We start from the raw sequence: 24,108 nt of genomic DNA, 5'->3' as shown, positions 1-24,108 counted from the left end.
CATGCAGTGGAATAGTGTGACATGAATGACACATTGGAATGCCCTATCATCGTTGAAATAGAGATAGAGAGCGAGGGAAAAGAAACATCAACAGGAATAGCTTAGTTCATACGGCGAATGAGGCGGTTGATGTCCGACTCACGATCGCCGTACTCACCTCCCTCAATGTAGTGGTTGAACTTCCTCTTCTGGAAGCCACCCGTCGGGCTCGAGAGCTTGAATGGCCACAAGAACACGTTAGCAGCCTTGAAGTTGGGGCCCACCGTGGCAATCTCGTGGACGAGGTCCTCGACCGAGATGATACCATACTTGCCCAAGCTCTCCTCAATGATGGCGTTGTCCTGGATGGGAATACGCTGCTTGTTAATCTTGGCGAAACCACGCTTGTAGATGAGCTCGCGGATCGACTTGAGGTTTGGCTCACCCCAGGTCACGTATGGCGAGATAAGCTGGAGCATCTGCTGCGTCGCAGCAGTAAGCTTCACAAACACACCGTTGTTGATTTGACGGAGACGCAAGAGCTGCATGATCTTGCGGGGCTTAGGAGGGATGTTGCTGATACCGCGCAGACGGATCACAAAAGCAACACGAGGCTGGGTCGGCACAAAGAAGTCGCCCTGCGACTTGGCCAGACGGCGCAGACGGATCTGCTCACGCTCAGCGGCCTTGTACTCCTTCACGTACTGTTCAGCACGCTTGAAGATGACCTGACGCTTTTGCTTGCGGGCCTGTGAAGTTAGTACATCTGTCATACGAGTATGGCTCGAGAATCATCAACGTCACACTACCCCGAGTCGTGCAAGGAGACGTCTCCGTCAATTTGATCAGACCCGAAAGATGGTATATTGGAGACATCATAGACGTTGCAAAACAGTCTAGTCCACAAGATGGTAGGTATGCATCACGCAGACATGAGGTAGTCACACATTGCCCACATTCCCAGAGCCACTAAAAATGTTAACAACATACCTTACGGAGCTCAGCAGCCTTCGACTGCTTTTCCTCGCGAACCTTGGCATCCGACTTGCGCTTCTTCAGAAACGTCTCGGGCATGAGCACATTAGCAAGGTTTGGCACGGCACTGTCACGCATGTTAGTCACTTGTTCTGGCAAAACACATGCCATGCCATGCTCGTGCTCCAGCGATCCGTTCGAGGCTCATTCGTGCTCTCGATTAACGAAAGGGACCGTGGCAGCACAATACAAAAGGCACAACGCATTTATAATTAACACATACCTCTTGACCATGGCGGCAACAGACATCTCGACGGTAAAAGAAGGCGTCGGTGCAACCGGTGGAAGGTTAGAGTAGAAAACTCTGGCCAGAGATCGTACCAGGTCAGATCGAACCTGCTAACCACACAGATGCTATCACGTGTTGGAATGCAGTTCTGTAAAGCTGCACGTGATCCATTGAGAGACTCAGGTGTCGTACCATGTCACCGCCACGATCTTGCTCGGCGACCGGAGATACTGGTAGCAGCCATGCACGTAGGGCAACATAGAGTATCAGCGATTCCTAGTCCCTATGAACTTAGCGGTACTGTTGGATGCGGTTCAGGGACATGGATTCTGTCTCCTTTCGTGTTTTTCCTACGGTTTCGTGAGGGCTGTACTATGTCTCTCGATTGGTGCGTACAGCCTTCTGTGCCACTGAGCCTATTGCACACCCGTTCGTTGAATGTATAGGGTCGAGGTGTTTGCAAAATGGCGTGTGCACGTCAGATGAAATAGCGATGCATAACAGGCACCAAGAATATGCGCTTAATTCCTCGAATCACCTGCATGCAGTGTGGCACGCGCGTACCTTGGGTGCGTGCGCATTGTGAATCGCCGCTGCCACACGTACAAGTGGACGACGTGGGAACAGTGACAGCATGTCGATGTTGTTTGCCAGTGATGATAATGGGCTCGGAGAAAACCCTTTGACTACCTCTAACGCTGAAGTTTGGGGTGGTTCCGCCCCCTCCGATAACGTCTTGACTAGCGCAAGCACAAGCCTGACACAGAAACCCAGTATATTGGAGGAAGACATCGATGAGGAACACCCATGGGGTCCGCCACCAGAGTTGCCATCCGCGAAACAACAGGATCCTATGGAAAATGTATGGACGTCAGAACCATCTATCGCACAGGATCAGACCGATTTCCAAGACATGTCAGCATACGATACGGACGCGCATGCACCAACATCAAACGCCGTCCGACGCGATTTCGTGGAAACGAGTGATACCACTTTCGAGTCTTCCACCTTTAAACGTACACCGAAAGGTCATTCTGTGCCGAATGCAGCGAGTGAGCTGTCCAGCAAAACGTCCGTATACCCCACAAGCTATTCACCATTTGCCAGGGTGGAAAGTCTGGCACCTCGACCGACCATGACAGAGGACATTTACAGCGTTCCAGAGAACTTTTTAGAAGTAGAAGTGTTGAATCCCCGCACTCAGGGTCATGGTCGTAAGATGTACACGGACTACCAAGTGATTACGCGAACGAATATCCCCGCATTCAAGCTGCAGTCCTCGTCCGTCTGGCGGCGATATTCTGATTTTGATTATTTCCGTGAATTGCTGGAGCGTGAAACGACACGAATCAATATTCCGCCGCTACCAGGAAAAGTATTTACGAACCGTTTCTCCGACGAAGTGATTGAGCACCGCCGCGAGGGCCTTGAGCGTTTCCTTCAAATTGTGGCAGGTCATCCGCTGCTCCAGGTATGTCAACCAGCCAAGCTAACGAGATGCACAGACCGGAAGCAAACATTTGGCAGCTTTTTTGCAAGACAGCCATTGGAAGCGACCATAAGTTACGTACTGTTCTTTGGTATGTATTCTAGGTAGAGTGTGGGCAGGGGTGGTAACCGACCATGGATCGGGGGAAGAAATTACATAAAAATAGTCGTACACATCGATCATTGCGTCTTGATGTCCTTGGTCGGTCGAGACACGCCTTGGGCCTCGAGCACAGGATCATCCTCTGCCTGTGGCTCGCGGAAACTGCTAAACAAACGATCGCAGGTGGTAAAGTATTGACCATAGTTACACGTGAAGTATAAGTGATGGAGCGTGTGATGAGCCGGTCCATTGATGTACTTCTCGAAGCCGGTGTTATTGATCATGTCCGAATCGTGGATCATGATGCTCCAAAGATTCACGAATCCAAAGAGACATAGGAATAGAAGCTTGTTCAGAGGAAAAATGCACGGGAAGATGTGGTATGGCAAACTCTGTGCATAACCATCCAGTGGATGGAACGCATGCGATGCGAAAGGCGTTGGCACGATCCACTTATGGTGAGGCTTGTGTACATGCTTGTACAAAAGCGGGTGATGTTCGATGCGATGCACCCAGTAAATGCATGCATCAGTGAAGACAAGAAACAGGGGCACACTGAGAATCAAGTACCACAGGCCATATTCGTCCCAACGGTCATAGGCACGACTGTAACCGCGCACCTCCGCGACAAACCAAGGCACGGTCAGCAAATCGAGCCAAGGAAATGCACGCAAAGAGGACTGAATCTCGAGCTTCACTTGGTCCTTCAAGAATCGAGGATGCTTTTTGAGTTCTTTATTGAAGAAAAAGTGGTACGAAAACGCCGCGCATGAGAAATACAACAATATGATGCCGATATACGTGATCACATAAAGAGACAAGAACTGACGAATGATGTTGTCACGAGGAAGCCAAGACATGGGCTGTCCTGGTGCACCGCATTTGGCCACGAACTCGCTCTGGGATATGGTGGAGTTGAGAGCATTCATATGGTGGGCGGCACAAGCAGAGGAGTAGCGCGAAGCCGGGAGCAGCTTGGCCCAGACGTGATCGAGCACATATTCATCGGCAATACCAAGAACCAGATCCATGGTCGTTTGTGGCGCGACAACAAGATCTGATGGATGCGAAGTTGGCCGCTCGCGTCCTCAGGCGATTTTTCCCTCTCAAAAGTGGCGTGACTTGTCCCACGTGTGAATGCCTCCACTATGGTAAGCTAGGAACATAGGCGCACCACTCGCCTTGGTTGGACGACATTGAAGACACGATACGACACCAATGCCAAACAAGAGTTTGGTTATGATCAAGTAACGCATCTGGTTTGAGCATTCCATATGTTACACGGGATATCATGGGTGCCACACTTGTGGACGGAGTGGGCAACGCATCATACAGGGTACGTAGTCCAGCCACGTGCAAACAGGTTTGTGCGAGGGCCTCTAGACCGCGTCCGTAAGATCTTTGACTGGAGAGCGCGTGCACAAGTAGATGGTTGCTGATGTCACCATAATACATGAATCGAGATGGCTGCACGGCATTTGAGCCTGAGATGCTTTGGTATTCCATCGGGGCGCATATGCTCATATTCGTAATGCATACGTCGTGGTGATCTGCTCGCACTTGTATGCGGACCAGACCTACATCGCGTAATTCCACTTCAATGCTGCCAAGCGTGTCCGTCCAAAAGGCGAGGCGCGCACGAACACGGCGTGCCGGGAATGGAAAAGAGCCTTGACTGTCAGTAAGGATGCAAGAATCCTGCTTGCATCGCTCATTTATATACAACTGAAATTCATGCAGAAGGTCTTGCACTGCCATCGACAGGGGCTGGTTCGGACTGCGCTTCAACACTCGGTCCACCCATGGAGTAGCAGCCTCAAAGGTAAGAGAATCGGGCACAGGAAGCAGTCGGGCACGCACGATTATATTATCTGCCTCCTTCACAGGCTTAAGTGTGTCGGGTATGTGGGATCTGGCGTCCAGCTGTCGCCGCTTTTTACGTATACGAACGAGGATTTCACGCTCATCGTGCGGCGTTGGAGGAGAACGTTCAAGTCCTCGTTCCAGCATGCTAAGAGCATTCCGCTGATTTCCAGATACTCCGAGTGGCTCACTTAGCAGAGTTTTGACTTGTTCAGCTCTTACCAGCATGTGAGAAGCTTTCTGGATGAACGTGTGCAGTCCTTGCGTGGGTGAGAGACTTGACTCCGCTGTGATGGCAGCCGCAAGGCCTTGTGCACTGGATGGATTCATGTGCAGTACACTTTCGACAGGCGCCAGCAGATCATGCAGTCCATAGAGCAAACCGTCATGCATCATAGGCCGGGGTGGCACTGGTCGACCTGATGCCAGGGGCGCATCGATCAGCGCGAGCGCCTGCTGGACACGAAGAAGTGCCGCCTCCCACTCAATAACACTCATAGCATCCTGACTCTCACTTTTCTCATCTGTGTGCGTGGGAGCTTTGTCATTGTCGCCACCGTCATGGCTCATAGCAAGACATCTACGATACGCCCAACGCCCGCATCCTGCCCCTTGTGGACTCACGTGATGACGACAATTTTGGGGCTTGCATGCAAGACGCGCACGAGCCTCGTCAGGGATTCGTGGCATACGACCCGTGGATGGGTATGACCAAATCGAAAGAAGAGCAGACTCGCGCAAACTGTAAGAAAATAGCGCAGTTATTGCTGGACAAAAAGAGTATGTCGTAGAAACTGACGAAAGCGTCTCGCGTGGTGGTAATGGCAGGGGCTGGCATTTCGACCGGTGCGGGAATCCCTGATTTTCGCTCCCCTGTCACAGGTTTGTACTCGCGCCTGGAGAAGTATAATTTGCCCTATCCAGAGGCGCTATTTGATATCACCTTTTTTCGAGAAGACCCAGTACCGTTCTATACACTTTTCGAGGAACTGTACCCAGATGGAACCAAGTATCGACCCACGCTGACCCATACCTTTTTTCGTCTTTTGGATAAAAAGCAAAAGCTTTTGCGTGTATTCACCCAAAATATCGATACGCTAGAGCATTTAGCTGGCCTGGATCACGATAAGATTGTTGAGGCACATGGGTCTTTTGCGCACGCACGTTGCGTCTCATGCCAAAAGACGGTGACGACTGAGTGGTTAAGAGAAAAAGTCAAATCTGGACAGGTGGCGCGTTGTGAACAGCGCTCATGTCGTGCCAAAAAAGTTGTGCCGCCTATTAAGCCCGATATCACATGTACGTAAACGCTTGCTCAATATCAGTCTTTGGAGAGAATCTGCCTGAGCGCTTCTTTGAGCGTCTCTACGATCTTCGAAGGGCCGACCTTTTGCTTGTGATGGGAACATCGTTGAAGGTACAACCATTTGCTTCGTTGATTGACGAGGTGCCTTTGAACTGTCCGCGTGCTCTCTTGAACCTAGAACGCGTCGGAGAAAGTCGCCACGAACACATTTTTACACGCTTTGGCTCCGCTTATGGGGAAGGCTTTGATTTTGATAGTGAACGCACGCGCGACATGTTTTGTGGTGGCGCTGTTGATGACACGGTTCGACTCATCGCTCGCGAATGCGACTGGGAAGAAGAACTGGACAAGCTACATGCACAAATGCATCAAGATGTGGACCGTTTGCATCCCAAGCTACATGACAAGGCGCACTCCCCGCAGCCGAACAAGGTGTCAGTCGCAACTCTCCAGAATGAGTCCGCGGACGCCTTGGCCGATCAGTTGCAAGCCACTCACTTGCGTGATAAGGAAAAGTTGTAGATAAAATGGCCCTATATCTCCACACCCCTAGTTTTTATGCCGCCTGAAGCTGATGAGATCGCCCGATTGTGCTTGCAAACGTACGAGTCTCTACCACAAGGCGGTGCCAAGCCCCAGATACGTTCTAACGGGCGGCATGAATGGACGGTCTTAGCCGGTGCTGTCGTGCACACAAATTCCTCCAATCCCACCGTGGTGGCTCTCGCTACAGGCGCCAAATGTACACCATACGAGCGCCTCTCTCCACAGGGCGACGTGTTGCACGACTGCCACGCTGAAGTACTTGTCAGACGTGGTGTGCGTGCTTGGCTACTTGAGCGTCTTATCAAGGAAAAAAAGTGCAGCGACTCAGTGATAGATCATCTTCCCCGTGTCTTTGTTCCTGTGGCATGGGATCTTGAAGTACCAGTGAGGTGGTCACTGGCGCCACACGTACGCCTCTCGTGGTACATTTCCATGCTACCATGTGGTGAAGCATCCTCTTCAGCTCTTCAGATTCAACATTTCCTGGATGATGGTCACCTATGCACATCCGACACACGTACGTCACGGGGTGTGTTACGCGGCCGTGATATGCCTTATGCGTCGTCTTCTGCCTGTATTTTACGGAGCAAACCAGGAAGAGCAGATGCACCTCCGAGTATCAGCATGTCTTGCTCAGATAAATTCATGCTATGGAATGCAGTTGGAATACAAGGTGCTTTGTTGTCGCGCTGGCTCGAACCCATCTATATTGATCAAGTTGTTTTGAGCTGGAGTCCCTCTCTACACATGACACAGGCAGAAATTCAGGCATCATGCTCCTGGGCATTTGGCGAGCGCATTCATCGTGCAAACCATTCACGCATCATGTGCACATCCATAACTTTCCCGTATACTCGCGAGTCTATGAAAGAGTATATTTCAACCACAACGGGTATACGCCCTTCTTCGCCTGACTGGATACATATCGAGCCTGTGCCCTGTGCCGCATCGCTGCTCTGGATTCGAGGTCGACCCGTGGAGAAATTACTCGGTGGCATAAAAATGGGCGCATCTCCCAAACGGAAAAATGGCCGGCCTCTGCCCATGTCGTCTTGCTCTTCTGTATGCAAACGTGCATGGTTTACACAATATCAGCGAGCATGCCAACTTCTTTCTCCCACGGTATCGCTCCACGAGTCATATTACGCCCAAAAACGCGCGTCACACGACACTTATACGGCTGCCTATGCAGCCAAAAAAGAAGCCTTATTCGGAGCACGTCATGCAGAATCAATCCTCACTTGGTTCTTAGATACCCAGAAGGACGCGCATAGCTCCATCTCGCAGCCTCCCTTGGCTGCCCCATTGTCAGCATGGCTTCAAACGCCGCGAGCCCTCCAAGATTTTGTAGTGGAGGAAACGTAGTATGGACATTTTTTGTGCCTATCGTGGTACGTTTCTTGCATCCATGACTCGGTATACGAAATTAGACGGGCGCCGCTCCGTTGCGTATGGTCCTAGTGACATGGACCGTGAAGATGTAACTCCCGAGAAGCCGAGAGAACTATGCGGACCTCAAGACATGCCTGATCCGAAGGCTCTCCTGAAACGTGCCAAGCTCTTACGACTCAAGGCCAAGAAAGCCAAGTCGGAGGCCAGTCGCGACAAGTTCTTGGCACAGGCTAAAGACGTGGAGCGACAAATTCCATCAGCCAACGGTGCTCGTGGCCTACTTGGTAGGCGGAACGGCCGCGAACGCCAGCTTCGCGGTCCAAAGTCCAATCTAGGTATGTTGACACAGCTCACAACCAGACCCCGACCAACGATCTGCGTTTCGACGCATGAAACGTGCAGAAGAGCGCAAAAGCAGCACTCGGTGTTTTGTGTGTCGTGAGCTCTCACACGCTGCGAAAGACTGCCCTCATGCCATTGGTGAGGGTGCCCAGGGCAAGGACACAGTGGGCTTATGTTTCCGGTGTGGCAGTACTGAGCACACACTATCCCAGTGCCGCCGGCCGCATACGGACGGCGAGCTCCCATTTGCCACTTGCTACATCTGTTCCAACAAAGGCCACCTGGCGTCCAAGTGCCCACAGAACCAAGGCCGAGGCGTATACCCAGATGGTGGTGAATGCAAGGTGTGTGGCTCAGTCGAGCACTTGGCAAAAGACTGTCCGAAGGACCCACGCCGCGTAACACATGCATCGACCGTCGAGGCGGGTGGCGTTGGCATCTTGGATGATGCCTCGCATGCGGGTGCAGACGACGACGAATTTCACCTTCTGGCTCAGCAACGTCGTCAGCGTCCATCACAAACACGCCCGAGACCGACGGGGAAGGTGGTTCGTTTCTAGGCTATTGTAACAAAGGGTATACATAACTAACCGAGGTACCGGTAAATGAGGTAAAATATAACCAGGGTTATTGTTGCGCCCACAAAGAACAGGATCGTATCTTGTGTGCTCATGCGGTCGATGACACCGATCAGCTCGCGGCTAAGACCCATTGTGTTCGCTGCATCCAGGAGGCGCTTGCGAGTCTGTTTGAAAATGCTTCGCTGCTCCACAAGATTGCCGAGCATGGAGCGACCCTGGGCAATAAAGGCATCCAATTGGTGCTCCGTGTTTTGGATGAAGCTGTGCTCACGCAGTGCATGAGACTCGCGCAGGCTGTAAGACCGCTCTTCTGGCATAGCTGGTGGCTGGTGCATACGATACGCGGCGAGTGGGTCGCTGGGTGCCATGGCCGGCATGGTCGTCGATGCGTAAGCGTTAGGGTATGGCTGGGCTGGCATCACGCACGGCGTGGTCATGGACGGTGGCGCATATGTCGTCGACTGGTACGCGTAGGAGGGTCCTGTTTGCAAGGCAGGTCCCGCCGGTGTGACATACGGCGGCTCCACGGCCCGAGACCTTGTTGTCATGCCTGACATATTTGGCGCCAGCGCCGATGCGGGTGCTGGTGCCGGACTTGTATGGACTCGCGCGAGCTCCTCACGAAATTGCTTTACTTCTGCATGGAAATTGGCCGCACGGTGCAGCGCTTTTTCGCGCTTGGTGATCACAAGCTCTCGCTTGGCCATAGACTCATAGTCCTCGATAGTCTTGACGAGGGCCGAAAGGGACGACGTAATTTGTGGACGCAGTGTCGCCGAAGAGGCTGGATCGCTTGTACATGCATCGAGATCAGCCCGGATCGCGGCGCTTTGCCGACTTGCCAGGTTGTACAGCGAGTTCATCGGCCACGATGGACGGATCAACAAACACGCTGCGGCCTGAGGACAAGCTACGCGCGGCGTACATACCACGTGACTTTTATTGCTTGATCACCGGGCTTTGGTCTGTGAGCTTGGACGCAGGACACTGTACGTCTGTCAGGCACCATGTCCGATGGATCTTCGGCTGTGCCAGAGCCGGGCAACATGACTTCCATGGACTACTATGCGGACTCGTATGCCCATTTTGGTATTCACGAGGAAATGCTGAAGGATGAGGTGCGCACGCTCTCCTACCGCCAGGCCATTCAGAACAATCCTCACCTATTCAAGGGCAAAACTGTGCTGGACGTTGGCTGCGGCACCGGTATTTTGTGCATGTTTGCAGCCAAAGCAGGCGCGAAAAAAGTCATCGGTGTGGATATGAGTAATATTATCGACCAAGCGCGCGTCATCGTGAAGGCCAATGGCCTAGACAACATCATCTCGCTTGTCAAGGGCAAGCTCGAGGAGGTGGACCTAGGTCTTGGTCCGGACGGCAAGGTGGACATCATTGTCAGTGAGTGGATGGGCTACTTTCTGCTATACGAGAGTATGCTTGACACAGTCTTGCTTGCCCGTGACAAGTACCTGCGTCCAGACGGCATTATGATGCCAGACCACGCCACGCTGTACCTCTCTGCGATCGAGGACCAGGAATACAAAGAAGAAAAGATCGACTTTTGGGACAATGTGTATGGCTTTGACTACTCGTGCATCAAAGAAATCGCGCTGCGTGAGCCGCTTGTCGATACCGTCGAGCTGCGCAGTGTGGTCTGTGATCCAGCGCCCCTAGTTGACCTCGATCTGATGACCGTAAAAAAGGAGGACCTCCAGTTCAAGGTGCCCTTCAAACTCCATGCTACCCGCAACGATTATGTGCATGCTTTCCTGGGCTGGTTCGACATTGGTTTTGAGGCATGCCACAAACCCGTGCGCTTCTCGACGGGGCCTCATTCGCGCTACACGCATTGGAAGCAGACCGTGTTTTACACGCCCGGCACACTCACGGTCGCCCAAGGTGATGTGATTCAAGGCACACTGTCTTGCATGCCCAACGCGCGCAACAACCGCGACCTCGACATCTGCATCGCATACAAACTAGATGGTGCCAACCCCGTGGAGGACTCTATGGACTACAAGATGTACGTATTCTCGCATAAAAGGTATGGCTGACACTGTTGTACAGGTCTTAAGTACGAAAGAACATCACGTCACGTCACGAAGCGGCGCTAGCATGTACATGAAAACTCATGTACATACATCCATAGCATATACCTGCTTACTTGCGGTACCAAAGCACAGCCTGGCGTGACCGACGGATCTTGCGCTGCAACTGCAGGATACCGTACAGCAGGGCTTCGGCGCTTGGCGGACAGCCCGGTACGTAGAGGTCCACGGGCACAATGCGGTCGCAGCCACGGACGACGCTGTAGCTGTAGTGGTAGTAGCCACCTCCATTGGCACAGGAGCCCATGGAAATGACCCAACGAGGCTCGGGCATCTGATCGTACACCTTGCGCAGAGCAGGCGCCATTTTGTTAGTGAGCGTACCGGCCACAATCATAATATCACTCTGGCGCGGTGTGGCACGGAAGACAATACCAAGTCGGTCCTGGTCGTATCGAGGGCCGGACGCATGCATCATTTCTACGGCACAACACGCCAACCCGAACGTCATGGGCCAGGCCGAGCTCTGACGCGCCCAGTTCACAATCTTGTCCAATGTAGAGAGAGTATATTCCACCGTGTTGCGTGGCGTCTCGAGACTCAGCTGGTTGCTACCAACCTGTGCCACCTGCCGCGAGGGAGCGGCCTCACGTCGCGCAGCCACAGACTGATGCAGCGATCGGGACGCAGCAGCGCGTGCGAAGCACGACACACCTGTAAGCGTGTTAGCATATCCGCCCAGCCAGTTTAGTCGACATACCGTACGGAGCCGACAGCACGGTCCTTGTAGGGGCTGTGAGCATTACCATTGCCGCGGTGACGCAGATGGGAAAAACGCTTCGAACGAGGACCTGGGCTTTTGCTTGGGCCGGTCTAATGCACCTTTTGTGATTGGTCGTGACGGGACAGCTTTCCTATATACCACGTGGGTCTATATGGTGGAGGGGCGGTGTAGTCGGATGCAACACGCTCTCGAGCCCCGACGATAGAGCATCCAACCAAGTGCCTAGGTCCTCGACCGTTCGGGCCATTTCTGCCTGCAAGTCTTGGCGGTTAATCAGTGCTCTGTAGTCTAACGTGCGCAAAGGCGGTCCTTCGAACGATGCGACAGGTATGACTGGCGCTTGGAACACATCATTCGGAGATGTAGTATGTTGCGTGCCTGGGGAATCGGGCGTCGTGGGTATCGTCCAGGGTGTTGACAGATCGTCTTCAGATGCCTTTGTAGACAAATCGCGCTCATGATTCATGGATGCGTTAGAAAATTGCTGATCAGATCGCATTTTGGTCGCCATCATAGTTGGATCCGACCCACCATGCTGACTACGCTGATGAGCCCCTGTTGGCGACACGATGGACGTCATTGATGCCGAGGATGTGAGTGCGGTCACCGTACTTTGGTTTCTAGCCTCTGACGCTCCATCCACTTCGTTGTCTTTGTGCTTCGATGGCGCAGAGCGCACTGACCGGCTTGTTCCTGACCGACTGCGGGTCTCTCCAAGCCCGCTACTTCCACGACTGCGCGGGCCATGGGATCCGCTATGCGTCCGGAGACCTGTATACGGCTCTTCCAAGAACAGCAGCGGATTATTGTGCCCCTCATCTATGCTGTGTTTTCCATTCGGGGTCTCCCGCACCAGAGTCGATGGCGATGACATCAGACGAAGGGTTCGTACGGGTGCTTGCCGCATCGTCCTATTGGGTATGTGCCCGACGCGTCGAAGAACAGGGGACGTAGGCGTAGACTCGACGGAATCTTCTTGTCGCAAAGAAGGAAGGGATGTGCTAGAGCGTGATTCTCGCAGTGGTGGCGATGGACAGATGGACGAAGACGACGTCGTATGGGGCAAATCTGTCGGTGGCGGCGCCTCGTCGCTGTTCGTCTCCATCTTAGCATCGTCCATCGCATCCGCGGAAACATGCGAAGCAAGTGCCTTGGATTTGGATGTCTCGGCAGCTCGGCTGCCTAGTCCGAATCGAAAAGGAACACTGCCCGTGCCTGAGAATCCTGCAGGAGCCGGGCGGGTATTTGTGCGTGAACTTGGTGTGATCAGCGGCTTATGTATCGTTGCATGGACATTCTTGGGCGTGCTGGTAACAGCACGTGTGTGTGCAGCATTCTCCTCCGTTTCCTGGTCAAAGAGTTTTTTCAGGGGGTGATCTACCGGTGGACTGATGGGCGCTTCGGCTTCTTGTGTTGAGGGGGGTGAATCCAACGGTGTCTCTTCGAACTGCCACTCTGGTTGAGGGGTTTCCTCTGCCCTGATGGACTGCACCGGAGGTAAGAGACTTGTGCGTGTACCACCGGCCTGTGTCCACTTGTGGTACATGACCAAAAGCTCTGTGAGAATACTCACTGGTATTTTGGCATGGGTCTTGATCCATCGCATTCGTGCGAGCTCGTCTGCTGGTATCCGATCGCTGGGTTCCACATCCAGACACACGGCAACAAATTCCTGCAGGAGCGGAGAATACCCGGCTTGATCAGGCAAACGTGGCGGCTGGTTCTTGGGTATAATTGAAATAGCCTGTAGCTGATCGTGCTGTGAATATGGAGGGTTGCCCGTCACCATTTCATACACCGTGATGCCCAGACTCCATATATCTGCTTTGTAGTCGTAGGTTTTGCCCTCTAAAATCACTTCGGGCGCCATCCAGTACGGCGTGCCGATAAATGTCGAGCGCTTTCCACGAGCACTGCCCTGGACAAATGACGCAGCTACGCCAAAGTCGCACAACATGACTTGGCCAGTGCGGGTCACCAATAAGTTGGCTGCCTTGAGATCTCGATGGATAATACCTAGCGAATGGATATAATTGAGTGCCACGAGAACCTCGCGCGTTATCACCGCAGCAAAGCGCTCGGCGATCGGTCCCGTCTTCATTAATGTTCGAACACTGCCTCCTTCGTAATAGTCCATCGCGATACACAGTGTTGGTCCATTGAGCCAACAGCCCCAGTAGCGCACGATGTTCTTGGGCCGCGCGTTGCGGATCTGACTTAGCAGAGCGACCTCGTGCCATATTTCCGATACATCAAAGTCTGGCGTGTCCAGATCAATCACTTTCAGTGCTACAACGCGGTTGGTCGGAACATGCATGCCACGGTACACAGCACCGTACGAACCACGTCCTATCATTTCAAAGCGACGGAACTGAGCATCGACAGACGAGACCTGCTGATGTGGGCCCGAGCGATCATTCGTCTCGAGGTCATGTCGGTCCTGATACTTTCGAGGCGTTCTTCTCGAATCTGAAGCATCATGTGCAGCGTTCGTGTCAGGCACGGCGGCAGGCGCGAGAATGGGTGCTGAAGTCAAAGACGCAGAGGTAGCAGAGGTAGATGACCGAGTCGATGATTCCGACTCAGCGTGTTGCGTACGTGCATGCTGCCGGTTTCGAAAGCGGGTGAGTCGGGACAATGTTCCGGCGACGCGATTGGCTGCGGAGCTGAGCGATTTGCTAGGGGTTTGCGACGCGGACCGAATCGAGTCCATGGACTCGCTGCTGGGAATGCCCCGCTGTGGTGTCCATGCTGCCGTGCGGCCTGTTTCACTCGAGCGCAAGGGTGTGGTGATGGCATCCTTCTTGGGTGCCTCGGATATAGGTGTGACGGGCTCCATCGGTGTACGAATCGGATTCAAGGCTTGGGGTGTTGACGGCAACGCAGCCGCGTTTAGCTCGGGAAAAGGCTGCGTAGGATCATCCTTACCATACGAAGCATGATGCGACTGTGTTGCGTGGTCATCATAGCGGGGAAGCTCCGTCATGCTGAAAGAGCCAGGCATGGTGGACTTGGATGCGACAGGCGATGCAAGGTGCGTCACGGAAGCGGAATGCGGTATAGAGCCATGGTCATAAGACATGCTTGAAGCCTCGTACGTGTACGGTAGTGGCGCAGAGATGGCAGGCGCAGCTGTCGACAGAGACGACGACGATGCGGCGGTTACCGCCACACGTTCATCCACGGACGTATGATCCCTGCCATGACGGTGCGCCATGGACCGGTCCATGTCTTGGACTGCCGAGCGATAATGATGATCGGCTTGCCATGACATGCTGCTGGTGGACACGGTATGCTCCCCACCGCTGGCTATGGTACTGAACCAACCAAACTGGATGCGAGGCGGCGGGGCCAACGGACTCGCAGAATTTCGCAGCCATGTCGCTCGCTTGCGTAAGCGACTCGAGGTGGGGCACCTGTTCAGGCCGCCCATCTGAGGCCGGTGGAGGATGTCCATGATGAACCAGCACGTTACCCTATATCCATTACCACTAGTTCTCATCAGCTAGGTACGAGGTGAGGTTGTACAGCAGCTGCTTCTGCTCTTCGATCGGCAGTTGCGTGATAATCATCTGCATGATCATCTGCACACTAATGCGGGACTCACGAATGAGCGAAGAGTAATAAACGTAGCTGAAGAGACCCATGAGGAACTGGCAGTCGAATCGGTCGGTCAGACCACCGTGTCCCGGAATACTGTGACCAAAGTCTTTGATCTTGAATGCACGCTTGAAGCCACTGGCAAAGAAGCCACCAAATGGCGCAACCAGACTGGCGAAGGCTGCCATGACCACGGCGTGCCACTGGAATGGTGTCCATGAGACGGTGGTAATAGGCCGGCCCATCACCGCCGTCAGTCCATGTGCTAATGTGGCAGGCAGGGGCGTCTTGTGCAGCGAAAACACAGGGTTCACGTTGCAGCGCGGCGGGTGGAAGGCGCTCATGCCAAGACTCACGGCCGGGCAGACCATGTAGTCAAATCGTTGGAAGAAGCCTGCCCAGAACCAAGCGAATACGAGCGTGATAAGCAAAGCGCCCACAAAGCCCTCGACCGTCTTTTTCGGGCTCAGACTAATCAGGGGCGTCCGTCCAAAGATCATACCGCAGATGTAGGCAAACACATCGTTGCAGATCACCAGGCTGGCAGGGACCCAGAACCAAATGATACCTTCCAAAATATTGTCCACCAAGAAATGACTCGACAACACAATAAGCATGAGCGACATGTGCACCCAACAGAACAGGGCAAACTGGTGCTTTAGGTTCTTGCGCTTCAAATTCGAGACGAATGCCATGAACCCAAAAATGTACAACATAAAGGATATGAAGCGATGGTGCGGCGCAAAGCGCAGAAAGAATGAGTCCACCATGATGATGTGCTTGAAGTAGTACACGAGCGACTCACCGTACAGGAAGAAATTGCACACGGCAAAAAAGTACCAGCTCAGCGTCTTATTCCAAAGCTCCTCGCGGCTCGATTCGCGCTGTGACATCCTGTCCTCTTCCTCTTCTGCCTCATTTTGGGATTGAGGCGACAACAGTGTGCGACCAGGTACATTAAATAGAGCCGTGACTTCTCGGTAGACAAGTGTCTCCAGCACGAGCACCAGCAGAATCATATAGGAGGGGCCCATGGCCAAATTAAATGTGAAGCCAGCAATCATTAAAAGTGAGAATATGACACGCTCTTGGACTTTTTTCCAAAACACAGGAGGCTGAGATGCTGTTGTTGGCGTCGTAGCTCCGGCCGTACTCGTTGCCGCCTTGGCATGCGTCGGTGCAGCTGGCGTGCGTTGCCGGAGCGAGCTTGTCTTTGATTTGAGGGCTGGATCCGAGCTCAGCTTGGGAGATGGCTGCGATGCGTTAGATGGTGCCAGTTGGCTCCGAGACGCCTTGCTCTTCGCCCTCGTTTTCGAGCGTGTCATCATCGGCGACAAATTTTTTAAACTTTTCTGGTCTTCCTCTGAATTCAAATGATCAACACCCAGTACGTCAAAGCTATTGGCTGACTTGGAGGGGGTGCGAAGCGGCGTACCCGACCTGGTCGGCATAGCGACGACAATATGGGTGGGGAATCGAGGCAGATGGGGGCCCAAGTGCCGCGCACGCAGGGCGATGCTCTCACGTGACAACTACGAACGCACAGACTACACACGCGTTGATGTCGCGGATGGCATCCAACTCAGGGCGATCAAAGCCAGGGCGTTGACGGCTGCGACGACGACGAAGAAGATGCCGGGATTGGTGGACACCGTCTTTGCATAGATTTCGTTTCGGACACACAGTCCCACAAGTAAGCATGGTAAAAGCAAGGTGGAAGAGATGATCAAGTAACTGTCGGCGCCGCTGGGCAAGACGCGTTTGGTCGTCGACGTATCCCTTGTTGGACTCGGTAGTGAGAAGCGGTTTTCTTGTTCCACGATGTAGTCACATATAGTACATGCTGCGCTGCGAAGAAGAAACTGTGCGCCGCTTCCGAGAGCCAAGGTGACGGTGCCGACGATGACGAGCCACTCTTTCGTGCAGGTGACACCCGCAAAGATTGTGAGCCATGCGACCACATTGAAAAGAAACGAGATGCGCGATACATTCAAGTCAATTTGTGCGCGCCATAAGCACACGAGCGCACGCTGCTTTGGCGTTATCTGAGCCATGTTCGTATCACATTCACGTGGCACAGCTGAAGATCGACCCTGGCCTGGTTCGCAAGGGACCAGGCGCTTGGCTGCATCCAGGCATGCATCGATCTGCTTGGGCGTTAAGTCGGAGATAGGTTCAGGTTTGCGACTGAGCGAAGCCATGCCTTGAAGCACATGCGGCAAGGCGAGCACCATGTTGGCAAATCGAACCGTGTTGAGTGTGGTAAGAGCCAGAGACACACTATCGCGACCCCAGCGGAAGACGAAGCCCATGACATACATGAGCACGATAGGGCCTTCTTGACTCAATGCCACACACATATTTGCGAACGTAAATTGCAAGACACGCGTATCATACGACCAGCGGGAGCGTCGAATAGGGACCAGACGCTGGAATGCGCCGAGGGATGCGCCCCACTCTGTCGTTGGGCCCATAGATACATCACTGTCTCTCCTTGAGTCAGCGCGGCTTGCCTTCGTCGTGGATGCCACGCTGGCAAAGTTAAAGACGAACAAGATCCAAATCAACGCCACCCAAGTAAAGACAAAAGCAAGCCAGTACGGCGCATTGTTGAACAGCAGAAGCGTTCCAGATACGATCGTGTTGTTCTGGCACTCTTTGTAGCCGATGCATGCGTTGCTTGCATGGGGGAACATCCAGGTGGACATGGATCCCAGCAAGGGCCCGATACTCGAGCCGAGCAGCAAAGCTACCTCCGTCAAGCGGAACAATTGTGAGCGGATTTCTGGACTCTTTGTATCGGTGATAAAAGATTCGACGGTGAGAATGACCAGCTCATTGGTCCCACTGAGTCCTCCAAGGATGGCACAAGCCCAAAACACTCCCAACATCTGTGCGGGGTTCAGCGAGCGAACGTCTGGTGGCGCGAGAATGGGATATTGGTACAAGGGAAGAATGAGAAACGGAATACGTGCCACTAGGAGCCCAAAAATGCCCTGCGCAGCGAGACGCCTCCGTTGCTGAGCCTCAAAGAGGCGCCCGTAAACGAGCATGCCAAAAAAGTTGGCCAGGACGACGGTGAATGTGACATACGTTGCCAACGTGCTGAAATGTTGTTCCACCTCCGGACGCATGCAGCTTTCACTATCATACGGAATAGGGGGTATCTGATCTGGGTGCAGGTGGTAATAATGAGCACAGCTGAGGGAGCGAATCGCATCGATCTCTGCCGGGATTTGCACGGCTTGGATCAAGCCCAGAAGACAAGGAATGAAAAGCAGTCCCAGCATGCTCGCGTTGGCGAAACACCATGTACGAGCGCCATCCACCCACCCGCGGGCTCGCGTGCTGCGCTGCCCCTCTAGCAAAGGGCTGTGCTCGTTGTGCCGCATCGCAGGGCGTAGGACCAACGCGTAAGAGGAGGCACCTCCACAGGAGGTCGACGTGGGTGGGGACTGTGGTGGGCTACCTATTACAAAGCCAATTGGGCGAGGGCCATGTTGGTGGCTTCGTCCAGCATGTGGGTGGAGGAGGACGATTCGTGCTGGAGGGACGTGAGGAGGTGGGAGATGAACGAGGGTGAGTTTGGAAGCGGTAGCACGGCATCAAAGACGCTGCCGGCCACGTCAATGTGGGTGTGGCCGGAGATGATGGCCACGATGGGGGTGTGAGCATTCATGTTGCGTGTGGACTTGATCATACGGGCGCCGTCCTGCACATCGATGCCATGCATCCCGAGCCGGATGAAGATGGCATCATAGAGCGTATCGCCCATCGCGAGCTGCACGAGATCTGCTCCGTCCGTGGCCATGGTGGTCTGTGCACCGATGCTGTGGAGCATGGTCTGGAGCACTTGGCGCGAGACGGGATTCACGTCGGCGAGCAGGATGTGGCGCTGTACGGATTTCAAGGCGTCAGAATGCGATGACATGGCGGAAGATACACGCACACGTGAGCGATCTGACCACGACCGCTGTGGCTTCGCGGACGAGGGTGTTGTGGGCAGCTGGTGAGAGCTGCCGGACGAAATGCTCGCGCCTGGTGACGACGGCGAGCCGTGGGCGCATTCCATCCTGATCCGACGGAGCATGTCGTCGTTGGCCTGCTTGAGCACGGGGAGGTTCTTGTAGCTAAAGGCGCCAAATTCGTTCGGTGTGCCAGAGCCACTAGAGACGGACTCGCCGCCCACCGCACTCGGATCGGTAGAGACGGAGCTCCGGGCGTGATCATCGTGCCACAACTGCGGCACGGCGCCGCGAGCGTCGAAGTAGTCCGTGGATGCCATGTCGGTGAGCTGCGGCACGAAGGGACCGTCGGTGTCTGTCAGATGCGCCCAATCGATGCCGTGGAAGTAGGGGTGCGTCTTGATCTCTTCTACGCCGTTCGCTCCGAGGCGTTGCTTTCGGTCCATGCACATGAGGCGATTCATCAGGTCATAAGCGTCCGGGGCGATAGGAATATCCGTGTCCCACGCGATCTGACGCGAGAGAATGCGGTCAAATACATCAGCCGGGGTATCAGCGTGGAAGGGCGGGTAGCCATGCAAGAACTCGAAGAGAATCACGCCGACGGCCCACCAGTCCACGCCAAAGTCGTCCATGCCCACGCCGAGAATACTTTCTGGGGCCAGGTAGTCCGGTGTGCCGACGATGCGTCCGTTGGAGTCGCCCTGGGACATGCTGCGGAAGAACTGCTCCGTCTGCGGAGGTGAGTCGGACATGGGCGATATGCCGAGCGCCGCGTCCGGCACATGAGTGAAGGGCACGGGCGACGAGAGTCGTGCGCTTCCAGGGCGTGAGGCGGCCCAGGTCGAGGGCAGGTCGCCTGCGGAGGACGGGGTGTGTGGTGTGGGCCGATGGCGGCCGAGCAAGCCGAGTTTGGACAAGCCAAAGTCGGTGAGTTTCAAGTGGCCGTGGTGATCAATCAGCAAGTTGTCTGGCTTCATATCGCGGTGGACGACGCCGGTGCTGTGCAGGTAGTCGAGCCCCTGCACCATTTCTGCGAGGTACTGTTGCGCCCACTCGTCGGGCAGCGCTCCGAGTGTCTTGACGAGCGACGCACAGTCGCCTCCGGGGAGGTACTCCATGACCAGGTACAAGTACTCTGGGCTCTGGAATGTGAAAAACAGCTTGACCACGAAGGGCGACTGTGTGCGGTTCATCAAGATCATGCGCTCCGCACGCACATTCGTGATTTGGTTCTTGGCGATCATGTCTGCCTTTTTGAGAATCTTGATCGCGAAGATGTCGCCGGTCGTCCGTTTCTTGGCGAGAAATACGGAGCCATACGCTCCCTTGCTGATCGGCTTGAGCAGCTCAAAGTCGCGGATCGATGTAGCTGTGGCGCGCGTCTGTGCAGGCGGCAGGACGTGTGGGGAGCTGGGGACGAAGCTTCCGACGCTCGTGCCGAAACGTGGGCTCTTGCTATCGTTCGACGTGGAGACGTAGGGCGAGAGCGGCGGCGTCGACAGCAGCTCTGGATTCGACGGCAGCGTGGAGCGCGGTATGGTCATCGGCGCACGCTGTGCACCGGACCAGGCATCGTCGTCGGACGCATCGTCGATGGGGTCGAGCAGAAGATGATTGACGCCTGCGAGTGTGTCTTCCATTTCGTCGGGGGCTGTGTCGACAATGACCGGTGGATGCGCGGGCTCGTCGTGGATGTGCAGGGTCGTATTCGCTGCCTCGTCGTGGTCGTCCTGCATCAGAGAGGCCACAAAGTCTTCGCTTTCTTGCCGCACTGTCTCGACATACACCATCGTGTTGCACATGCGGTTCACCGCATGGATCTTGGTCCGAATGGCCTCGGATACGTCCTCGTACAAGAGAAGCAGGGCCGTGTCAGTCGTGTCGCGGTCCCACGACCACGTCTTGAGCGACAGGACATGGCCGTTACTGCGCGGTGACAAGAGACGCATGCCCTCGGTGAGCATCGCATCGTCCGGCAGGTGCGGCGTGGAAATGGACATGGCTCGGTTCAGGCCGTCTAGCATCGCATCCAGCATCGGCGCAGCCGCCTCGGCATCCAGTCGCACTTCGTGATCGCGGTACACGGCCGCGACCGCGCCTTGCGATAAGGTCGTGCGCACCGCCGAGGCGGCTTCGATCAGGGCCCACAGCGTCTCGTTGCATGTGTGCAGCGACAATTCGAGGCGGTGGAGCTCATGGCACATTTCCGAGTGCTTCGCAAAGAACCACGCAGGCACGTCGCTCTCGCAGATGCGGCACAAGACGAGGTCCGTCGGGACAGCCTCCATGTCGGACGACATGCCGCCGATCGCTCCGCCCTGACGCATTTCGCCCGTGGACGGCTCGTGCTTCTGTCGCGCATGGAGGACCCACATCGTGTGCGATGGGATCGGCGTGCCGTGATGATGCACCATCATGCCCTGCGCGGTCATCGGCAGCGGGTCGTCCGCTGACGGCGTGCCGGCGACAGCGATATCGAGAGCCACTTCGACCGTGTGTCCCGGGCTCTCTAGGAGCTGCCGCGTCGCTCGTTCTAGCAGCGCTGCATTGCCCGAGGCGAGCACGCTCGACACGGGTTCTCCGTACGTGCTTGCTGGCTCTGTCCCGACGATGCGCTGCCATACGGTGCTGACAAACTCGATGCGCAGGTCCAGCGAGAGCTCGAGGAGGATCGACGACGGCATGGGTGCGTCCGATGACGCAGGACTCGGCGATCTGGTCGTCTTGCTCTCGTTCACAGGCTGGCTGTGCGGCCGCATCTCGTCGTCGCTCCAGAAGCGTTGCTCGGCGTTCCACCATCCCAGCACGCGACTGAGCCCCGCGAGGGTCAGCAGCAGCTCGACGTACCAGCCGCGTCCCGGCCAGAGCGGGTGGGCGTCCCATATCGCGCCGAGGGACTGCACGCTCGTCACGGCACTGACGCACAGCTGAGGGCGGTCGAGCAGGGCGTGGGGCTTGGTCGATCGAATGTCGGCGGCAATCGAGGCCAGGCGCTCGATCGGCGAGAGCGGCATCGGCCCGTCCACGGGCACGACGACGCTCGTGGTATCGGGATCCACGGGATCCAGCAGGTCGTCGGACAAGCGCAGCAGACCTGCGAGGGTCTTGTCGAGCTCCGCATCGCACAGGGCCTTGGCCCGCACGAGCTCGTCCCACAGCCATTCGCGCTGCGTCGCGGACGCATCGTCGACCGAGGCCTTGGGCCTGGTTCGACGATGCGTCGTGACCTTTTCCGACACTACGCGAGGCTTTGAGCGCGGCGCCATGTCGCGCTTGGACGCCGGCGGATCGTTCGCGCGCCGCAAGGCGCGCAGCTCGGGCAGAGAGCATGTCACGCGGATGCCATCGTTCAGACGCGCGTACTGGGCCGACGACGTATGCAGCTGGGCCAGCGATTGTCGGACGGCGTCGCAGTGCGCACCTGCACGTTGGCCGCCGTGCGTCGACGCATGGCGGTGCCAGGCATCGTCCCATCCCTGTGGCTGGCGGTGCCAGCGCCGCATCTTGGTCTCTCGAGACACGCACAGGATCCGCGCATCCAGCAGAGCGTCGGTGTGTTCGGGCGGCGGCGCAGATGCATGCCAGCTAGTATGCCCTGGCAAGGCCAGCGCCAGTCCCAAGATCGTAGGTCGGCTCATGCCGTCGGCGTCGACAGGCGACGGCAGGGGCGACGACATCTCGGGGGCGTCGCGTGCTTGTGACGGCGGTCGGATCACAGGGTCATTCGCCATAGCGACGGAGCGAGGCATGCGCTGCAGTCGGATCGTGTCGCGTCCGATGCGAGGACTCGTTGCTAGCGGACTGGGCATGGCATCCAACGGGGGCGTCGTCGGTGCCGCGTAAACCTGAGCGAGCGATATGCTGCGTCTCGTAGCCGGCGCGGAGGCGAGAGAAGGTGTATCGTGCTGGATCGCGGCAATCAAACCTGGATCTATGCCCTCCGGTCCACCGACCGGCGAGCCACACAATAGCGTACCACGCGGCACGGCATACGCGGAGTGAGCGCGGCGATGCAGCGCATGCTTCGGTAGGAGGAAGGGCGACTTGGTCTCATGCGGGCCCGTGGATCGAGGCGGCCGTCGGCTTGGTGGCCCTTGCGACGCGGCGCCCAAGACGGCATGTCGTCGCGTCCAGTCGGACGACGCGCGCCACGAAGAGCCCGACGACGACGGCGAGGCGGTATCCTCGTCCTCAGGCAGCACGGGCGCCAGCGCAAGCGGGCTTGAGAACGACGGTATCGTACGGAATGGGCGCGATGAGAACGCCATGGGCGAGCCATGCACCCCCGTTGTCCTGGGACGAGGGCCGCGCGAGTGCCATGACGCGCGGTGCGATGCGCCACGCCCGTGTGACACAGGCCGCGCGGAGCTGGCACGGCGGCGCGACGCTAGAGGCTGGCGCGCGGACGAGGAGTGGGACGCAGATCTCGGCGGCGGCCATGGCTCGTCCGTCTCTGACCCGGACGTGGTCGGCGTGTCAGGATCCAGCTCCAACAGGCCCGTGGGCGTCGCTCGATCATCCTGCGCGAGCCTCGACAGATCCGTGCCGAACACGTCCAGCGGCGGCGGGTGTGGCGTATCGATGCCCCCCGGCCCTCGTCGCGAGGGGCCATGGGTGGCGGTGCGTGGGTAGGTCGAATCGCTCAGCACGCTTTCCACGGACACGTCTCGACGCTTCGCATGTGCATGCGTCGGTGGCAGCGACGCCATGCCCCATCCCAACGACCGTCGTCGTGGATCGGTGCTGTGCTGGTCCATGCCAGACGTTGTGCGCTTCGTGTCGACGCGGTGCCGAGGCGACATGCGCCGCACGACCGCGGCGCAGGCCGTGCCTTCCGATCGGGC

The 24,108-nt window shown here is 55.9% G+C and overlaps 14 protein-coding genes across 14 annotated transcripts; 5 read left to right on the top strand and 9 right to left on the bottom strand.

The window, feature by feature from the left end:
* Positions 1-101: 101 nt before the first annotated feature.
* MRET_1113 (large subunit ribosomal protein L7e) lies at positions 102-1,263 on the bottom strand (the record flags this gene model as incomplete). The annotated part of the gene is made up of 3 exons (XM_027627740.1): positions 102-728; positions 970-1,081; positions 1,238-1,263. 3 exons carry the CDS (start codon positions 1,261-1,263, stop codon positions 102-104), a joined length of 765 nt encoding a protein of 254 aa, XP_027483314.1.
* Positions 1,264-1,877: 614 nt separating this feature from the next.
* MRET_1112 (sorting nexin-3/12) lies at positions 1,878-2,805 on the top strand (the record flags this gene model as incomplete). Its single annotated transcript, XM_027627739.1, has 2 exons — positions 1,878-2,714; positions 2,749-2,805. The coding sequence occupies 2 exons, from the start codon at positions 1,878-1,880 to the stop codon at positions 2,803-2,805; spliced, it is 894 nt and encodes a 297-aa protein (XP_027483313.1).
* A 106-nt stretch (positions 2,806-2,911) lies between these two features.
* On the bottom strand, positions 2,912-3,865 carry MRET_1111 (delta7-sterol 5-desaturase; the record flags this gene model as incomplete). Its single annotated transcript, XM_027627738.1, has 1 exon — positions 2,912-3,865. The coding sequence occupies one exon, from the start codon at positions 3,863-3,865 to the stop codon at positions 2,912-2,914; it is 954 nt and encodes a 317-aa protein (XP_027483312.1).
* Positions 3,866-3,980: 115 nt separating this feature from the next.
* On the bottom strand, positions 3,981-5,267 carry MRET_1110 (uncharacterized protein; the record flags this gene model as incomplete). Its single annotated transcript, XM_027627737.1, has 1 exon — positions 3,981-5,267. The coding sequence occupies one exon, from the start codon at positions 5,265-5,267 to the stop codon at positions 3,981-3,983; it is 1,287 nt and encodes a 428-aa protein (XP_027483311.1).
* A 131-nt stretch (positions 5,268-5,398) lies between these two features.
* Positions 5,399-6,525, top strand: MRET_1109 (NAD-dependent deacetylase sirtuin 2; the record flags this gene model as incomplete). The annotated part of the gene is made up of 3 exons (XM_027627736.1): positions 5,399-5,477; positions 5,502-5,996; positions 6,023-6,525. The coding sequence occupies 3 exons, from the start codon at positions 5,399-5,401 to the stop codon at positions 6,523-6,525; spliced, it is 1,077 nt and encodes a 358-aa protein (XP_027483286.1).
* A 36-nt stretch (positions 6,526-6,561) lies between these two features.
* Positions 6,562-7,914, top strand: MRET_1108 (tRNA-specific adenosine deaminase 1; the record flags this gene model as incomplete). The annotated part of the gene is made up of 1 exon (XM_027627735.1): positions 6,562-7,914. One exon carries the CDS (start codon positions 6,562-6,564, stop codon positions 7,912-7,914), a length of 1,353 nt encoding a protein of 450 aa, XP_027483287.1.
* Positions 7,915-7,957: 43 nt separating this feature from the next.
* On the top strand, positions 7,958-8,843 carry MRET_1107 (zinc finger CCHC domain protein 9; the record flags this gene model as incomplete). Its single annotated transcript, XM_027627734.1, has 2 exons — positions 7,958-8,276; positions 8,302-8,843. 2 exons carry the CDS (start codon positions 7,958-7,960, stop codon positions 8,841-8,843), a joined length of 861 nt encoding a protein of 286 aa, XP_027483280.1.
* A 26-nt stretch (positions 8,844-8,869) lies between these two features.
* Positions 8,870-9,727, bottom strand: MRET_1106 (golgi SNAP receptor complex member 2; the record flags this gene model as incomplete). The annotated part of the gene is made up of 1 exon (XM_027627733.1): positions 8,870-9,727. The coding sequence occupies one exon, from the start codon at positions 9,725-9,727 to the stop codon at positions 8,870-8,872; it is 858 nt and encodes a 285-aa protein (XP_027483281.1).
* A 144-nt stretch (positions 9,728-9,871) lies between these two features.
* Positions 9,872-10,938, top strand: MRET_1105 (type I protein arginine methyltransferase; the record flags this gene model as incomplete). The annotated part of the gene is made up of 2 exons (XM_027627732.1): positions 9,872-10,887; positions 10,932-10,938. 2 exons carry the CDS (start codon positions 9,872-9,874, stop codon positions 10,936-10,938), a joined length of 1,023 nt encoding a protein of 340 aa, XP_027483282.1.
* Positions 10,939-11,024: 86 nt separating this feature from the next.
* On the bottom strand, positions 11,025-11,721 carry MRET_1104 (NADH dehydrogenase (ubiquinone) Fe-S protein 7; the record flags this gene model as incomplete). Its single annotated transcript, XM_027627731.1, has 2 exons — positions 11,025-11,626; positions 11,673-11,721. 2 exons carry the CDS (start codon positions 11,719-11,721, stop codon positions 11,025-11,027), a joined length of 651 nt encoding a protein of 216 aa, XP_027483283.1.
* A 105-nt stretch (positions 11,722-11,826) lies between these two features.
* On the bottom strand, positions 11,827-14,970 carry MRET_1103 (serine/threonine-protein kinase; the record flags this gene model as incomplete). Its single annotated transcript, XM_027627730.1, has 1 exon — positions 11,827-14,970. The coding sequence occupies one exon, from the start codon at positions 14,968-14,970 to the stop codon at positions 11,827-11,829; it is 3,144 nt and encodes a 1,047-aa protein (XP_027483276.1).
* A 217-nt stretch (positions 14,971-15,187) lies between these two features.
* On the bottom strand, positions 15,188-16,747 carry MRET_1102 (phosphatidate cytidylyltransferase; the record flags this gene model as incomplete). The annotated part of the gene is made up of 1 exon (XM_027627729.1): positions 15,188-16,747. The coding sequence occupies one exon, from the start codon at positions 16,745-16,747 to the stop codon at positions 15,188-15,190; it is 1,560 nt and encodes a 519-aa protein (XP_027483277.1).
* Positions 16,748-16,843: 96 nt separating this feature from the next.
* Positions 16,844-18,688, bottom strand: MRET_1101 (uncharacterized protein; the record flags this gene model as incomplete). The annotated part of the gene is made up of 1 exon (XM_027627728.1): positions 16,844-18,688. One exon carries the CDS (start codon positions 18,686-18,688, stop codon positions 16,844-16,846), a length of 1,845 nt encoding a protein of 614 aa, XP_027483278.1.
* Positions 18,689-18,768: 80 nt separating this feature from the next.
* Positions 18,769-24,066, bottom strand: MRET_1100 (serine/threonine-protein kinase RIM15; the record flags this gene model as incomplete). The annotated part of the gene is made up of 1 exon (XM_027627727.1): positions 18,769-24,066. The coding sequence occupies one exon, from the start codon at positions 24,064-24,066 to the stop codon at positions 18,769-18,771; it is 5,298 nt and encodes a 1,765-aa protein (XP_027483279.1).
* Positions 24,067-24,108: the final 42 nt, after the last annotated feature.

The sequence above is a fragment of the Malassezia restricta genome, chromosome II (genome assembly GCF_003290485.1).
Source record: "Malassezia restricta chromosome II, complete sequence".
Classification (NCBI taxonomy): domain Eukaryota; kingdom Fungi; phylum Basidiomycota; class Malasseziomycetes; order Malasseziales; family Malasseziaceae; genus Malassezia; species Malassezia restricta.
The sequence above is the reverse complement of the archived record's forward strand: the minus strand, read 5'-3'. Positions and strand labels throughout refer to the sequence as shown.